General features: G+C 39.8%; 1 protein-coding gene across 6 annotated transcripts in view; it reads right to left on the bottom strand.

Moving 5' to 3' along the window:
- The window catches only part of inpp4b (inositol polyphosphate-4-phosphatase type II B), a 136,814-nt gene that overhangs the window by 33,841 nt on the left and 90,876 nt on the right, over positions 1-12,097 (bottom strand). For all 6 annotated transcript variants that reach the window (XM_061057476.1, XM_061057483.1, XM_061057491.1 and 3 more), the window contains 2 exons: positions 5,702-5,806; positions 1,725-1,833 (listed from right to left, as the gene is read on the bottom strand). In XM_061057476.1, coding sequence (XP_060913459.1) covers positions 1,725-1,833; positions 5,702-5,806 — 214 coding nt within the window. The remainder of the gene's footprint in view (positions 1-1,724; positions 1,834-5,701; positions 5,807-12,097) is intronic.

Genomic DNA, 12,097 nt, shown 5'->3' with positions numbered 1-12,097 from the left:
ATGAAACAAAAAGATGTATCTCTCTGGAGAATTTTCTGTGAAGTCTAATCTCTCATTGAAAGAAAACGATTTCACGTCAGTGGATTCTCCAAAGTAACCTTATCAATGTCCCGCTAGCAGATAAAACTGACCATCTTAACCAAATTCACTTTTGCACTTGAGCGTAAAGAAGTCCTTTCTTCATTTTTTATTATCAGCACATGCCTCAGACTATTTTCCCATCAACTTATCCATTTCAACCCCACACCTCACCCTTCTCCATCTCCCCTCTCTTCCCCTCTTTCTAGAGCTGCAAACTCTGTAACTAATTGGATCTGGCATGGTCTGTAATGACTTTGCACTCTATGGGGAGCCTTGGGAAAAATCACCCTTCATTTCTCCTGGCATCTATCAAGTGACCACATACTGAACTCCAGTGACATATACCCCCATGCTGCATGCAAAGGGCAGAGACAGCAAAATGTGGAGGATACTGCTGATCTCAGGTTTGAGAGTTGTGTGTATATATATATATATATATATATATATATATATATATATATGTAGATAGATATACACGTATGTGGCCCCTCAGTTAACATATGTGCATATACATTTATCTTTGTGTGTAAAACACATACTCATACCATGGTCTGCTCTTGTAGTTGACATATTTGAAAAAAGGAGAATCGCAGGTTGTGTCAATAATTTGAATAAGGAGTCAAGAGTTTTCGATTGTATTGTCCCTTTTTACAACGAGTTAAAAACACCTTTGGTAAATGAAACATCTGTGTGAAATCCTGAAAAGTTGTGCTGCTTGAACACACAACAGAATGGTTTAGTATTCATAATTAATGCTGACAAGTTTTGTTTCTAAAATGTTAGGAGAGGAGAAATTTCCTGAAGCTCATTTATATCATCTATGTGTATACCTTAGCTTCTGGTCCCTTTCATGCAAATAGACGGTAGGTTTAGGTCTGGACATATTATTTATGCATGATAAAAGAATCAAATCAAATCAAATCAAATCACTCATTCAACCCTGAGTGTTTGTGCAGCTCATAGTTTTTATCCGTACTAGAAAGCCACAAGACATATTTTTCCAATCAAGCAGTCAAATATCGAGCTGCACAGCCACAGACTGAACTCAATCAAATCTAAGAGTCTGAGGGTCTCCCTTCAAACATCTCTCAAAGTATCTCTGGTTGCAAACTACACATCTAATACATTCATACTCTCACAATATTATTATGGATGAAAACTTTCCCGGTTTTTCACAAAAAACTTTAGCTAACCAGTTGGTTTTGGACTTGAGAACATTTCTAGAGTTAGAGCTCCAGGTGGCAGCTGGCAAAAAATGTGAGGCTGGCTCTTCAGTGACAAGTTAACATCCAACTTTAAGGGTGAAAAAACATCATTGCCAGGAAAAAGAACCAGAGAAGAGAAAGTTCTGACTCAAACAGCCTTTTCCATCAAGCCTGTTGCCTGCAGTCAGACTGAGCTGTCAGAGGCAGTGGCGTTCCAGTCTAAATTCACAGCATTGTTTGGCTGTAAGTAACTGTATGAGGCTGTGGAAATCCAGTCCAGAGGGCAGGGGCAAATATATCTGTCACTATCAATTATGCCTAAGTGGAATTCTTTTGTCAATACAAGCCTGTTTCTACCTCAGCCTGTGTCCTGTATTAAATCCCCCTCTGCTTGTATAACCCATGGTGTATAAGCCTGTAAGGTCTTATTTCATTTACCTCTTTTTGTCGGCCTCATATCTGCTGAGGAGGCGTTGCAAACCTCCACACTTGAAGCCCTGGTAGTGGGCTGCAGGGGCACCGACAGTGATGATGTCATATAATGCATCTGTAAAGAGAGAACATGTAGTTTTTATTCAAAACAGGAATGTAAAATACAAAAAGTCATGCATATTGGCAATGAAAAACCTGGAACCAAGAAAATGAGATTAAAATAAACAAATTATTGTAGTTTTTTTCAATGTAAAAAACTATACTATATTTATAAAGCACCTTTAATAGAAGCATGCAGCCCAAAGTGCTTCACGTATAATCAATTAGATTAAAAACAAGAAAAGGTAAAAAAAAGGAAAAAAATTGAAAACAAATGTGACATTTTGAATAACATACATCCAGATGTGATTCTGCACTTTTCCAGTGTATTCGTTTTAAGGAGAACATCTTTCAAGTTGATTTATGTTGTGTCCATATCCCTCCATTAATAGTCATCCCGTGGTCTTAATGTAGCGTTGGTCCCATGTTAAACCAGAAGGACGAGCAATGTCACAGCGCTTTATTCCAATTTGCACACCATCGTCAAAAGTAAATAAACACTTCACAGACGGCTAGGCAGGCACAGGGGTGCTTACAACAGGCCTTGTTTTGAATGAGTAATGGACGAGGCTGACAATTAAATGAGAGAAACAGGGAGGATGGAGAAGGGGTGGGACGGGGGTTTATGGGAGGTGAATATTTTGGTGTTGTTGAGTGCCAGGTCAGTTAATGATCACCCCCGGGACAGCAAAAGTGCATGGATCCAGCTGAAGGAAAAAACAGCTTGAAAAATCGTTAAAAATAGAAATTAATGACACAACACAGCTCAAAGTGTTGCCACAGAGATATAGAAGACACAGTGGCCAACAGAATCCTCATCCCCTAACAACACCGCAGCAGACCGATAGTGGTTTGATGTGGGGGCTTCACTGCTACCCGCCGCTTCTTCCATTAATTATCTCCGTTCCTGACCATGAGCCTCCCTGTCCGCCACACGTTGGGCCCTTGGAGTTTTCATATGTCCAACTTCCCTTAATTGGTTCTCCAACAGCAGAAGTCTACTGAAATTCAATGGCGGGTAGCAGAACATCAAGCAAGATGACCAATTTGTGCTTGATTTGTCTGCTTTACCTCTCACTCCATCCTTTCCTCAATAAATCAACAACAGAGCGAGACGTTTAAGCACGATTGTTTTTAAGGAGTAATTGAATGTGGCAGTCGAGATGAGCAGTTATAATTCATACTTAACCTGTTCCACAATCCTATTTAACAATGACAAAACACCCTTTTACTCAGCCCGAAAGAGTGCTGAACAATGCTTATAGGTGTAGCTTTGCCAAGCTGCAAAGCTTTCAGGATGGAAATAATGTACAGTTGTCATTTAGGGGAAAGAAAGAAGACATTTCCCAGCAAAACAAATGGATACTGTTTGGAGCTTGCAATCAAAATAAGTCCCCCCAGATCTGTTTTCCTGCTGGAGGATAAAGAGACAGAATGAAAATGAATGTTTACCAGTGATGCACTGCATAGCCGGGCTGATGAAATGCATCACTCCAGAAATCAAATGGAACAATAGAGCAATTGACTGCAGAATGAAACTGAGACTTAGCTCCATTATGGAGCAGTTTCCTGAGTATTGTGTTTGAAATCATTTAATCTGTGTGTTTATCTCATTAAATCACACTAAATGTGTGAAATGATTGTAATTCACTATCAAACAAGGTTACAGTAAGCTATAACTAAAACTTTGTTCTGTATTGGAGGCTTTAATTTGCCAAACTATTCATGTTAGATGGCTGTTAGTGCTAACATCTAAAAGGGCATTCGTTTTTCCACAGCTTCTAATCAAATTCTAAACGTTCTACACAATAGCTTCAAGCTGATCGGGTATACCAAACCAATAGTTCAGTTAGGAATGAAGTCCTTTTGAAAGTTTTGTTGTAAACATTTCAGGAAGATTTTGATTCAGATGTCAAATTGGTTTGATGTAGTTTGTGTGGCTGTTAAGAGTGTCTTCAAGATTTATTTTAACCTGAACCCTTAAGTAAGAATACCCTTATAGAAATATTTAATATCCATAGAAACACCCCTCAGGTAGACACAATGAAATCCAACAGCAACATGAATATCTGCCTCCAAACTGCACTTACAGTTCAATCAATCAGCAGCATACTCTCATTTCTTACATGAGTTCTTTTAGTGACTCCTGCAGATCAATTTTATTTTGCACTTGCAAAATACCTTGAGCTTGCTTGTTATACCTGCATTCTGAAACAGTATGCCTCCTGGACATGCTCCTAGTTTATGAAAGCAAAATAGAGCTACAAAAAAACAACAACATGTCTTTAGGATATGACTCTTAAACCTCCTCCAGATGTCTTTCTGCCAAAGCCTCACCTTTAAATGGCATAAATATTAAAAAAGTATATCCAAATAAAGTTAAGCCTTAAAATCACACAGATGGTGTGTATCTGAAATATCTGCATTTGATACAAAACCAATTGTATGTTTCCTGTAACTATAAATGTACAGATATAAGACATGCATGCAGTATATTTTGGTATAAATTTAATTTTGACTTACAGACTGTGATATATATGCAGCTATCATTCAAAAGATACTGTACCTTTAAAACAATGAACAGTTCTACAGTTTTCTACTAGATCACATAATGTCCCCTTTCTATCATTCTAAAGACATTTACTGTTGTCATATTGTTAGAATACAAAGGTTTTGGAATTAGTTTTTGATTGGTACGATCATTAGTCAACTATTTAATGGATATTGGCAAATAAAAATGGTAATAAAACAATAGAATAATACAAAACATGACAACCACCAAGTTACAATAATTCAGATGGAGGCATAAAACAGGATTTCTAATTCAAGGCTGCAGACCTTTCTACAGTGTTTGGGTGTCATTTAGGTTTTTTTTGACTCAGTAATGCATACGCTATTTAATGTAACTACTTTGTCATCATGTCCAGATGTCTTAAGAACAATTTGGGAAGCTATAGGAGATGTGTGTAACCTGCAGGAGAATATAACTCCAGCTTCCCCTTTAACTATAGTAGACATAATGGAGTGTGCACAGACACATCAACTTAAGCACCACTGCTTGGAATTGAGTCAATGTGTGTCCACAGAGGGTGATTATCAGTCTGTCAGTCACAAACTCCTCTAAGGCTCATATTATCTTGATGCTATACTATTTACTGCCTGGAACTTTCCGTGCAGTCGCAGGGTTGTACAATGACTTGATTTGACCTATTTTACCTGTCAGATCTGATGCCTTCACTAAAAGAACCACAGTTTACATCAAGGTTTGTCCGTCTTCCGTTTTCCCATCAATCATTTGGGGTATAGTTGAAACAGAGCCCACTCACAGGCAGCAAGGCAGCAGTGAGTTGCCTTTTTACACTCAGACAGTTCCAGGGCAATAACAGGCTGTGTCAACCAGAGAGCAGTGGTGGAGAAGACGTCCTGGACTTTCTCTCCAGGAACACACAAAGGGCATAATTAGTGATTGTCTGTCTGTCTAAGGCCAAGTTAATTTTCACCTTCAGCCTGGCTGATGACCTAGAACCTTCCTGTCTGAGCCCTCTGAGTGTCTCTGGCAGATGGAGAAGTCAGGCCCAGAAACACTTCAACAGCTGACAACCAATGCAGCTCTTGGGACTCGGTGTCGTATGAAGCCAACTTTCCAAAACACCTGCTTTTTTCTATGGCATTATTTTATATTTTCATTAAAATAATGTACAAAATAACAATCGAAGACAATGTCTACGGGGTAACAATTTTCACATGACCTTGAATTATCCTCTCTTAAAGAGTTTTATGGTTTAAATTAATTGCTCTGCAGCTTGGCACACAAAAGGTTTATTATATAAAGTCTGTATGAAGTCGAAAGGTTTTTATGTATCTTATGTATGTCTTTCTAATACCTGTTTTTCTTGGACATGTCACCCTCATCCTTTGGGTGTGTAGGTTGATAGGGATGAACTCGAGAGATTTCTGGGCTTTGCAGCAGCTTGGCTTAAATGAACGACCTGAAAAACAGAAACAAGAATATACATTGTTGTAATAGAAATCGTATAGTTTGTTCAAGGTTCAAAGACAAAACGACCATATGAAAACATGTTGCATATATACTTTATTATATACTCCTTTATATGGCTCTCTTTTCTTTATCCTATAAACAGTCTTATACAGTTAAACGTTCTACCACAGCGGATTAGAAAATAATAGATAATGAAATGGATTGTGTTATTTGACTGTTCCTTGATTCAAAGCTGAAAAGAAAAACCTTGAGAAACTGTGTGAATGTAGATATTTTTTTACGAGATCCATCAAGTAACAGAAAGAAATAAACAGCACCAAATTTTAATCTGTCTCGATTAAAAGGTTGTTGAAGCAGCTGCAGAGTCATTTATAGGTTGTTGAGGTTTCCACAATTTAACTGAAAAAAAAGGAAAAAAAATAGGAAGCAAGTGTATTGAAACTTAGAGTATTTTCATACCTATCTAATGGTACAATGCTTTAATTACTAAATGATATCATCAGTGTGGCTTTATGTGTAATGATACACAAAGATTTAACATACATAACAAATCCACTTTCAAAACCCCATAAAAGTTTTAATGTTAAATGTTCATGAGGGAGGGAATGTATCAACTCGAGATCAACTCGATTCCTTCAGTTAACTGCTTTGACATCCTCTAATGTGTACTGTAATCTTTTAAGCACTGGATTTTCTGCCCTTTGTAGCAGCTACTTTGCTCAAAATACCAAATTAAAACTTTCTACCCAATGATTCTGTTTGTGTCTTATGGTTAAGCTAAAAATCACAGTCTGACACTCCTGTTGGCGGCGCAAATATGTAAATAAGAGGCTCTTTAAGATGTTGCTGGGCTTTCAGTAATAATCATACTACAGAGACAATTTAGTTTTCTATCTTTTTATAACATCACAGTGGTCATCAGCATTTTTTCTTTTCTTTGTTTAGAATTTTTTCCATCCATCCACTAGGGCTGTGCATCTTCACTGGTCTTGCAATTCGATTCGATTACGATTATCCAGTCAACGATTCAATTCGATATCACGATGCATCCTCAATTTTCTATATTACTGCACATGGCTACTTTTTCATAAACAGAGACAAACAGTCTTATAAATATGAACTCCTTTTGTATAATTTAAAAAGTGATTTAGACAACAATGTCATTATCAATATCTTTACATTGTAAGTAACAATTAATACATTATAGAGGTAGCCTACAGTATAGGTGATAAGTTTACGTTTTTGTGTGTTTAGTTTATTATCAGAGAGAAAGATGTTTTTTTAGTCACTGTGTGTTCTCTTCTCAGGACGTTGTAGCCTTTAGCTGTGAACTTTGTTCAGGGTTAGTTTTCTTTCTGTCCTTTTTATTTCAGACGAGTTGTGTTAAGTTGCTACTGCTGTAAACACCCCATTTCCTGAGTGTTTCACAATAAAAGATCTTCAACTTCAGATAGGCCGGGGACTTTTATTGTGAAGAACTTGTCGGAAATAGAATGTGTTCATCATCGAACGAACGCAGCTTTAGCAGAGGTGCACTTATTAGCGGTGATTCTCGATGACGCTGTGTCGGGAGTCAACTTTGTTTACAGCCGCTCACTTTATCACGAGTCACCGACACAGCCCCCTTCTTTTAGTTATCCTGGACTTAAGACAGCGAGGCATCAGTTTAAACACACCTTTAGCTGTAATGAAGATGCTAACCCGTGCTGCGGTCGGGACACCGAGTCAAGCCGTTTCAGCCTGCAGCGGAGCACTGTGGTCTGAGCGTGCAGGACCAACTGACTCTGCTCATAAAGTCAGCAAGCACAGGACCGGGATTTACGTTGTTTTCTGTCACAAATCCTTCTGTTAGCCTACGTTACTTTCATTACACACCACTGTGTGTGTTTAGGTAAAACAAACTCACTCAACGCTGCGCAAAACAACCACATTTAGCGGTTAGCAGATGAACCCTTGTCAGCATCGATTACGTCCTGTCCCTGCATCGATGCATTAATCTTCTAGTCTGCATCGCGATGCATCGATTAAATGATTAATTTCAACAGCCCTACCATCCACCCATCTTCTTCCGCTTATCCGAGGTCGCGTCGTGGTGGCAACAAGCACAGTAAGTCAACCCAGACTTCCCTCTCCCCAGCAATGTTTTCCAGCTCCTCCTGGGGGATTCCAATGCGTTATGGGATATATAACCCCTCCAGCGAACTCTGGGTCTACCCCGGGGTCTCCTCCCAATTGGCCGTTGCCAGAGAACCTCCAAAGGTAGGCATCCAGGAGGCATCCTAATCAGATGCATGAACCGCCTCAATGGATTCCTTCCAATGCGAAGGAGCAGTGGCTGTACTCCGAGCTCCCCCTGGATGTCTGAGCACCTCACCCTATCTCTAAGGCTGAGCCCAGCCACCCTCCAAAGGAAACTCATTTCGTCCGCTTGTATCTGCGATCTCATTCTTTCGGTCACTACCCACAGCTCATGATCATATGTGAGTGTTGGAACGTAGATCGACCGGTAAATCGAGAGCTTCTGCATTACTGCTGACGCCGAGCCAATCTGTCTGTCTATCTCACGTTCCAGCCTACCCTCACTCGTGAACAAGTCCCCGAGATACTCAAACTCCTTCACTTGGGGGCAAGGACTCACTCCCCACCCGGAGAGAGCAATCACCGTTTTCCGGCAGAGAACCATGGCCTCGGACTTGGAGGTGCTGACCCTCATCCCAGCCGCTTCGCACTCAGCTGCAAACCGCCCCAATGCCTGCTGGAGTATTTCCTTATTTAAGATATGCCAGTACTGTTATCACAAAGATCATCTGACACACACCACTGCTGCCATGTGTGATGTTTTGTTTCCTTGTATTGGATGCTGATAAAGGCAAAAACCTTTTGTCATCTGATTAATATTGATGTCCACACAGTTTTTCTCCTATTTGTCTTCTGACAATGTGCTGTTGCTGATGTGTGTTAAGTATTGTGACATTCCTTCAAGTGAGAGAGGAAGTGATTTTTTTCCCCTCCTTGACAGACTTTGAAGGAAAAATACAGCTTTCACAAGGACAGTTACATTAATAATCATCAGTGAAGAAAACACAATTGTATTGTTGGAGGAGGAGAGTGAAGATTTTGTGTTGGCGAGAGCATCGTGTTGTTCCAAAGCGGGGTTGAAGAAGCGAGGTGAGCACAGAGCACAAAACAGACAAGACAAAAACAGTGTGTAAATATTGTAAGAGATTAATGAGCTACACAAATAGCACAGCCAACGTGATAATATTTTAAAATAAGAACATTTCTAAATAGCATGACAAATAAGAAAATCTTAGGAAAACCTAATAACATTGTTTCATGAACCCAGGACTGTGATATGAGATGAGTGTGCTCTAACATGTCTTTTATTTACCTGTAAGAAATCATACCAGTGTGCAACACTCGAAGCCTCAGAGCTAATGAATGAGTAAAAAATGTTTGTTTTTGACACTATTTTGCAGGTCTACCCAACACGAAAACAAATCTAGCGCACCTCCATTACTGTACCTAATGCTGAAACTGCTAACCCACTCAAGCTGAAACGTGTTATCTCGGAAATGAAAAACACTTTGGACTCAGCTGCAGCTGACGTGATGCAGCTTATTATTTTCAAGCACTGGAATCAATCATGTCTCCTTCCTAAGGTGGGAACTGATTTGTTGCTACTCATCACAGTGCAAATGTAAACAGATGCCATATCAAAACGCTGAATATGTCACCCACAGAGCAAATATGATGAAAAATAAGACATCAGCTCTGCATGAAGAGATGTGCAGTCAAGGCTGTGGACCCTTTACCCTTCACTGAAAGTCGATGAAAACCACAGTGCACATTCACAGACCTAAGTGTACTCAGAGGCACCGGAGAAACATTAAGACATTTAAATATTGATACACTACTTACTATGCATTTGCACTATTACCACATCTGATGTCAACTAGTTTTTTTTTCTTAAGACCAAGACATTCAAAGTGTGAAAGGCTCCATAGGAGAAGGCATGTTATCTTTTGCTCAACAACAGTCTACAGCCACAGCAGTTGCACAATAAGCCTGACAGTGAGTGATAGAAGACGCTTCACTAGTTCATGCAGGACACAGTTAATTGTATTTTCTAATCAGTCAGACGCCAATTGTAGCTAATCATCGCTCATTCTCACAACAAGGCCGTCCATTCAAACACATCTTCCTTTTCAACCATCCAGCCTACACAAATGCTTCACATTCACAGCTGCTGCTGCTGCTGCTGCTGGCAAGTTTTTGCTCACTACCTGCGTAGTCAGGAGCCTCTAACCTGCTCGTGTATACTAGTGGGTTACGAGTTTTGCATTACACTCACTATGTTGCAGTAGCATGCTGTTTAGCCAAAGCAGAGAGCATAACAGCATGACAGCATTTTCTTTTACGCAATACTAATCTAATCGACAAGAGTGTTCCTGATTTAATGCTAACACGCTGATGTTTTAAAATGGCTACCATGTCGAGCATCTTGTTGGAATGTTTCAGCATTCAAACATTTTCAAATTGCCTTCAAGCTAAGTACAGCTGAGGCAGAGGTGGAATGCCATTAGCCTTACAGGTATCTATATACATACAGGTCCTGAACCAAAAGCAACGGACAAATATACATTTTGATGGCGTCAGCTGCAATGCCAGTGGAATCAGGAAGTCATTCAAAGTTATCCCTTGATTACAAATTGACCACACAGTGTGCAGACCACTCGAGAACTTTTTATACACCACATGTCACATTAATCCTTTCACACATTAACACACTTGTGTAGTGCCGTGCAGGTCACTCAACCGTAGGTTACGCAATCAGTCGAACTATGGTTTTGAATATCTTGCCCAATTGTGACATGTAGGCAGGAGGAGCTGGGTTTTCCTCATCAATAAAACTAAAATGTCAATTGGATGGATAAATCACATGAATAAAAACAACTGAAATCAATGAGCTTTAACCTCTGAGGGCAATGAATGTCTGTATGAATTAAAACATGAATTAATGCTGTTGAGATAGCTCAGAGATTTGTGTCTGTATATATTGCCTTGTGACAAGTGTGGCTTATACTGTAAAAACAGTAAATCTGCATGATGTTTTTGCACATTTCCCTACCCACACTCATCCTTTTGTTTCCCAAGGCTAACAGTCAAGTCAATAACTACCCTGTCATCTCTGCTCCGTGGACTCTCACTGTCAACTGTAGAGCTCTGGGGAGCAGGCTAATCGAGCCAGTGACCGTTGTGGGTAAGATGAATTAGTCATACTAGATCCCCATCTGTTTGTCCAGCTGGGCTGGCGATGTGACAAAGGAACTGAATGCCAGCAGTACTGACCAACATCTGCCCAACATGTCTTCTTTTAATCCTTCCTGTCAATCCTTTGCTCTTAGCCACTTTCCTGAACTCCTTTAATACTTTTGAAGATGAGCAGCCAATACATGCTTCTACAAATATACCTACACGTATGTGCCTGAGAGGAAGCTGTGAAAGACCACAAACCATAAACGACCACTAGAAAAACAGAGGCTTGAAAGTAAGGCATATCAGATGATTGTAGGTCTGTTTTTGAGTATGTTATGCATTTCATCTTCACTGCGGCTCTGAGAGCACAGAAGGGTTGCTATTAAATCCACAGTTATATATGATGTAGACATAGCGTAGGATTGGACTCATGCTGTGTGAAGTTAGTTGGAAAAGTGAATCATGTCTGAAGCTGCTTTATTTTTAATTAAACCAATCTGTGTCTTTTACAGTTTGGCCTTTATATTCAAAGTGTTTCTTTAATGGCGCTATACAAAGGCTAGCTGTAGAAACCAGGCAAATAGAATATGTGTGTGTACTCCACAGCTGGGCATCTTACCTGCAGACAACAAACTGCAGAGACTCCGCTTCTAATACAGATATAAAAGAGCCGGAGTAAGATATGAAGCCTTAATCTACAATACGCTGCTCTGGGCCTTAAGCTGCAGTTATCCCATAAGAGCACTTTAAGAGTGACTGACAGATATGTGCACAGAAGTGCCGGCAGTGTTGAAGGTCCAACAAACAGCACCCTGACGGGATTATGTCTGTGCCTTTAATAAACAATGAAAGCAGGGATGATTAATTTATGAATGGAATACAGTTATTAGAGAATCTGAAGTGTGCGCTGAGGTCAGCACGTCATTAAAAATTGATAAAATGAGGGTGCTGAACCTGAACACAGGGCCAACATTTCCCAGAAGACTGCTTCACTTACTCTTTTTCTCATTCTGTGATCTGT

Source organism: Labrus mixtus, chromosome 2, assembly GCF_963584025.1.
Source record: "Labrus mixtus chromosome 2, fLabMix1.1, whole genome shotgun sequence".
NCBI lineage: Eukaryota > Metazoa > Chordata > Actinopteri > Labriformes > Labridae > Labrus > Labrus mixtus.
The sequence above is the reverse complement of the archived record's forward strand: the minus strand, read 5'-3'. Positions and strand labels throughout refer to the sequence as shown.